This window comes from Seriola lalandi, unplaced genomic scaffold, assembly GCF_002814215.2.
Source record: "Seriola lalandi dorsalis isolate HSWRI2012SDOR001 ecotype SW California unplaced genomic scaffold, Sedor1 jcf7180002054861, whole genome shotgun sequence".
NCBI classification, from domain to species: Eukaryota; Metazoa; Chordata; class Actinopteri; order Carangiformes; family Carangidae; genus Seriola; species Seriola lalandi.
In genome coordinates this window covers 2,125,141-2,131,530 of record NW_019525414.1, presented here as the reverse complement: position 1 = coordinate 2,131,530, position 6,390 = coordinate 2,125,141, and the positions used below count along the sequence as shown (strand labels likewise).

The window sequence follows — 6,390 nt, the reverse complement described above, 5'->3', positions numbered from 1 at the left end:
ACCATAGACAGCTCCACAGTGTCCCCCTCCCCACAGGTTAAGAGTCTGGGTGTCATCCTCGACAGCTCACTTTCTTTCCACTCCCACATTAATCACATCACTCGGTCTGCATATTTCCATCTACACAACATTAATCGTCTCCGCCCCTCTCTCACCCCTCACACCACTGCCATTCTAGTTCACACCCTCGTCACCTCGCGCGTTGATTATTGTAATTCACTCCTCTTCGGTGTCCCCCACAAATACCTCCATAAGCTCCAACTGGTCCAAAACTCTGCAGCCCGTATCATCACCCGAACCCCCTCCTTTCACCATATCACCCTGTCCTCCAGCAGCTCCACTGGCTCCCAGTCAAATTCCGTATCACGTTCAAAATCCTTCTCTACACATTACATTACTACAATATTATTTCCATGTCTAAATATAAGTTCTATTAAAGTCAAATAAATATATATTGTAAATAATTGCATGAATTATCATTAGGTTTGAGTATTTTTCGCTCTTGTGTCTGATGATGAACAAACTGTTATAAACTGTTATAAATGAGATGCAGATAAAACAGTTAAAGTTCATGTCAGACTGTTTCTGCTGCAGAGAGGAGAGAAAGAAAAGAGGAGAGAAGTAGCTCATGAGTCAGTCTGACTGAAATGTTCATTTGTAATCATGGAAATAATTAACAGTGTGTGGCTAATTGTTCTAATCAAAGACATCAGAGGTTTAGTTTTTATCTCCCTTTGCTATTTATTAAGTGTGTTAAACCTCCGTGCATTTTTTAGAAGCTCTGTTTTAAAACCAGAGTGGACACATGGAAAGACTCAAACAGGAAAACTATTCCACTGATTTATATTTTATATTTACTGCTCATTATTATTGATCACTTTATTGTCAACTCTTTTGTCCCTGTCAGGATCCTGTAGGAATGATGACTTTTCCAGTGATTTGATTGGTCAGTAGTTTGGCTGTTGACAGGTTAGGAGTTCAGCATCAGTTACCATGGTGATTTTACCCCAGTAACAAGTGAACCACCATCTTAGGAAGGAAAACCCAGAGTTAAACCTGAAGTTACCTGGTTAACCTCAAATCCTGCTTGGTAGTACAGGTCTCAGGCCTCTGGTATAATTTCTTTTTTGATTTTTGTTTTTGTAATTATTATTAGATTATCACAGTTGCTGCTGATTGAGTTTTTGTTGACTGACTAATTAATAAATCGACGCATCATTTCAGCTCTGTAATTCTTTAATGCTTTGAGATCTTCATTGTACTGTGATGGCAGCAGCGCACAGCCATGCTAGCATCTCTGTATCCATGGCAGATTTACACAGCGTTTCCTTGAGTTAAATTCTCATGTTAGCTTCCTAAAATACCCCCATCTATAATTTTTTATCAACCATTAATAATAGGGTAAGCAATTAATAAAAAAGTATCCATGTTGAATTTTAGTGAAATAAAGGTCAGCACAATAGCATCAGCTACAACTCTTGTTTATTTTCTCCACAATTTCCCCTGTTCAGAACCACTGCTTCAGTGTACAAAATAAAATTTTTGACCTGATACTTGCAATGGTGAAATGTTAAGGGACCACCAACGCTATTACAATAAACCCTGAAAGAAACATCAGTGTCATCAAATTTCTCAGCAATCCATCCAAGAGTTGTCAAAACATTTCACTCAAAACCACAAATGTCATCGTCATTGTGGTGTTCGAGGAGACGTCAGTGGATTCATCTTGTGGGTTCAATGTAGATAAAAAATACCGTCATGGTGAAGTTAGAAATTAAGGAAGGTGGTTTAGGTGAAGTGACCCATTAAGAAACTGTTATGCTGTTTGTCCGCAGGCTGTCCAAGGCTGCAGATATGGACCACCACTGGGTGGCAAAGGCCTGGTTAAGTGACGTGGGCTTGCCTCAGTACTCCCAGGCCTTTCACACTCACTTGGTAGACGGGCGCATGCTGAACTCCCTCACACGTCGCGACCTTGAACGTCACCTCAACATCACCAAGAAGTTCCACCAGGTCAGCCTACTGCTGGGCATCGAACTGCTGCACTTACTCAATTTTGACAAGGAGGTAAGTGTCAATCCTCCCCTCATTCGCAAACAAAAGACAGCAGTGAATATACTTGGGTGTGCTCACGCAGCAGGTAAAAGTAGAACTTTAGTTGGTTAAAAAAATGTTTATTGAAATGGTTTCCAGGCACTGCAGGCTCGCCGGATACAGTGTGAGCACCAGAACGTGGATCCACTGGTATGGACCTCTCACCGGGTCATCAAATGGATCAGGGATATTGACTTGAAGGTGGGGACAGAAAGAAAGAGAATACACGATGTAGACACTCAGTCAACAGGCCTAACTTCTATGAAAACAATGTTTTCCTTTTCAAACTCACATCTTGAAACAAAAATTGAAGCTGACACATTTTCAAGCAAAGGTTGTCCTACAGTTTATCGCAAAAAGATAATATTTTGATTAGATATTGATAATGAAGAGAATAAATTGTATTGAGTATTAAAAGATCGCTGTCATGTGGTACTGGAGGCTTTTGTGTTTACTCAGCGCTCCCTATCTCTACAGAGTGATAGAAAGCCTTTGTTATTGTACTTGTAAGCTGCTGCTAGTTGATTACAAAGCCTTTCAGATTACAACCTCTATGGTGATGCAATATCCAATATGAATATCCCCCATCAACCCTATCTACTGTCTTACCATTGGAAAACATGTTTCCTTTATGAGACAAGACCACATTCAGGGTGTGTAGAGATAAGGCTGTGTGGACTGACATCCTGTTAATATCCTCAGGGAGTTTGAATTTATACTGATATCCACAAATCAGTCAATATGTCCTTTGTCTCAGATCATGTCGTCATTTTTGAGAGACTGCTGATAACCCTGCCTTTTTGCCTGCTGCAGTTTTTACCTCAGAGAATTTTAGATCTGATGATATGAATGAAAGAAGTCACTCTTTGGCCTTCTATCTTCCATCCGCCTGATCAGGAGTTTGCTGAAAGTCTACTTAACAGTGGCGTTCATGGAGCCGTCATGGTCCTTGACCCCACGTTCAACACCGACACCATGGCAACAGCACTGGGGATCCCCAGCAGCAAGCAGATGGTTCGCCGACACCTTGTTGAGGAGATGAAAACCCTGATTGGCACGGCCAGGTGAGGGGAGACATTCATACATATAGACACCAAGACAGCCTGCATTGTAGTTCTACTTAATGAAGCTTCTGTTTATGTGTTAGTAGATTACATTAAACACTCCTTAACCAGAAAAGGACAATCTTTGGTAATAAATAGTCTGTAAATATTGTACAAAGTGTTTTCAAGTGTCTTTTAAATTCTATGTGCGGCACCCTAATCCTTCCCATGCTCCCTGCAGGACAGATGCCAAACAGGACAATGAGCGTTTAGGGCTGGGAACACCACCAACCCTACTTCGTCAGAACTCCCTGGGCAGACCACCCAGCTCTACTGGCCGACACACTGATGACGAAGGTTCGCTGAGAAGGAGGGCTGTCAAGGTGGGCAAAAAAAATAACTAGATTGAAAACTTTGAAGAGGTGTTTTTCTTCAGTTTTGTTTCGATGTTTGAATCAAAATCAGGCACTGGTATGCTGCAAATACAGAGGAAAAAGAGCTTTTGACGTGACACAGAAGTGTACAATAACAGAACATTAATGAGGTTGTGAATACGGTGCACAAACATGTACAGCAACAGGCTGAATACAGCATTCTGCACTAGAGTAGCACTCCTAGGTTGATCAACGGGAAAAGACGCTGAGATTACACCGGAGAACATTTCCCCTCATGAACAGGGGAAAAAAGCTATGCATGAGTGTATTTGTAGTAAGAATGAATGTTTCTTTTTCAGCCTCCAACAGGGTTCAGCCCTAAAGCCCGCAGTGGGCGGGACTTGAGTTGCCATAGCAGCTATGGCTCTCTGCCTCGGGAAGTTCGAGACCAGACTCCGCCAAGAGCCGAGGGAAGTCCCATCCGCGGTTACACCAGCATCGAGGTCACCAACGTGTGATGTCAGCAAACACCAGACATCAGCTTCACCACAGCTAAATCTACATCATGGACATTTGTTTTCCATATACACCTGAACATGTGATGGTTATTTTCTTTTCTAAAGATGAGCCTTTAGGGGACAGATTGCACTTTTTAAAAGGGACAGGATTCTTTTTTACAAGTTTCCTGGATAAAGAAAAACTTCATAAGACTCGCTGCGGCTTGGTGATATTTAGATTCTTTCCCAAACCCAGAAACAAGAGATGAAGCACTCAAGCTAAAAAATGATTATTTTTCTATGTTTTGTGTGTAAACAGTTCTTTGTGAACCAGTATGTGACTGGGTAATTTGTTTTTGTTGACTAGTTGCTATTGACAGACTGTTTCTCTGAGGGAAATGAGATTTTTTTTAAAAACTGTTTGTATAATACGGGGTACTTGAAGACAAAATGAAAAAAAACGTTTAATATCATTGTAAATTGTTCTTGTTTCATTCAGTTCTGCTGTTTGTGATGCCTTGTCATTGTAGCTGAGGACAATGGACAAAAAAAAGAATTGAAAACTTGAATTGAATTTTAAATTCTAGAGTATACAAAGTTTGATAGTAATTTTTCATCTTGCACATTTACACTGTTGTGTCTAAACAAATGTAGCACCCTCTTCTGATGTTTTATACTGTGTGGTAAACGTGGAATATTATTCGAACAGTGCTAACAAAAAAGATGACTGCAGACTTGTACGTCCAATGAAGCCTGCGGGCAAAAAGGTGTATGGACGCAATTATGTGAAAATGAAAGTGTTACTTTTAATGAAATAAAGATGACATCTCAAATATGATTGCTGTGTTGTGTCCATCTTCAGCAGGAACTTCAATGAGGAAAAGATCATTTTGAAAAGAGAAAAGAATGTAACGACACAGTTAGCAACAATAACAAAGCTCCACTAATCAATATCTTTCCAAATTAACAATGAATTATTGCCCTCCATACAGCTTGAGGCAGCTTTTTAGCCTCTTTTAGCTTTATTGTACAATTCAGCCTTAACAGTCTCATCAACCAAAATAAAGTCTAGAAAAACTACTACAGGCTACATGTCCAGCACCAAATGACAAAGATAGCAACTAGCTGGTAGAGAAAATCACATATCTAGCAGCTAAAGACGTCTCAGGAGTTGGTGGAGACCAAACTAGAGCTATTGGACATGACTCTAAATGCCAAAATAACATAACAACTTTATTAAAACAAAGATCAACATTCAACAACCAATTGGTTTATAAAAAAAAAACAAGAGGAAAGGTCATTGATCACACTTTTTTAACTTATGAAATTTATGAATGAGGGGAACTTTGACAGTGAGGAAAAGAGGAAGTAATGAAGGGTGATAACAGGGTGTAGGAATTACGTCATCACTTACTATCAGAAGAATAAAAGACTAGATGTGAGAGAAACTGTTTCCTTATTGAACTCATTTGCGTAAGTGTATGCGGTTCAGTGCCTGCACTGCAATGCAAACGGGGGTCCTTACTAGGCATGACTAAGCAAGTTTATTTATACACACAAGGAAATTCAAAGTGCTTTTCATGAAACATAAAATGTATGCAGAAAAGCTCAATCATTACCTCTGTGTGCTGATATTGACTCTGTACACTTGAATGAGTTTTCAGCATGTTTTGGTGACTCACCCCAGTTATCAGCCCTTTCTCTGTCTGACACGTTAACAGAGGTCTCTGTTCAGACCTCTATGCAATACAAGATGGTGCAACTTCCTCCCCTTACCCGCAGTGACACAATCATTGTGGCAAGTATGACACAGCACCGAATGACACAGCTACCCTCTGGCTAGCTGTTGTAACTCACTTAAAGCCTTTCTGGTATTCCACCCGCAGTTGGGAAAAATGAGGCAGGCAATTCATTACGTGATGCCCCTTTGTACTATGGGATATCATAAAACAAGGTGAGTCCTGTGAAGTTCTTGGGAAATGAACTGAGCTACTTATTAGGGAAACATTCATTGGATAGATGTAATTACATACTCACCTAGCAGCCATAAAACAGAGATCAATAATTGAATGTTGGTGGATGTGAATGAGCTTGCAAATTGGATGACAACAACTAAATCAGGAGTTATGTATGGTTTTATTTGTAGCAACAGATGTGCAGCATAGAATGTTAACTGAGGAAACCAAAGCCACATATATTTATAGCTCAAGCTAATTTGCTACAGTTAGGTCTATCAGGCCATGTAAATCAAGTTTATCTGTAGCTTTCAGCAACATTTTCCCATTGTAGCTGCTGACATATCACTTAATTTGATTATAGGCTGATAGGAGTTCAATCTACTAGATGTAATCATGGCTTATTCACTGTGGTTCTCTACCCCCC

At 40.1% G+C, this 6,390-nt stretch overlaps 1 protein-coding gene across 1 annotated transcript in view; it reads left to right on the top strand.

Moving 5' to 3' along the window:
* The window catches only part of kazna (kazrin, periplakin interacting protein a), a 178,979-nt gene extending 174,133 nt beyond the window's left edge, over positions 1-4,846 (top strand). Inside the window, exons 14-18 of the mRNA XM_023427585.2 lie at positions 1,836-2,067; positions 2,194-2,295; positions 2,992-3,158; positions 3,379-3,520; positions 3,871-4,846. Of these exons, the coding sequence (XP_023283353.2) occupies positions 1,836-2,067; positions 2,194-2,295; positions 2,992-3,158; positions 3,379-3,520; positions 3,871-4,029 (802 nt within the window). The 3' untranslated portion in view covers positions 4,030-4,846. The remainder of the gene's footprint in view (positions 1-1,835; positions 2,068-2,193; positions 2,296-2,991; positions 3,159-3,378; positions 3,521-3,870) is intronic.
* Positions 4,847-6,390: the final 1,544 nt, after the last annotated feature.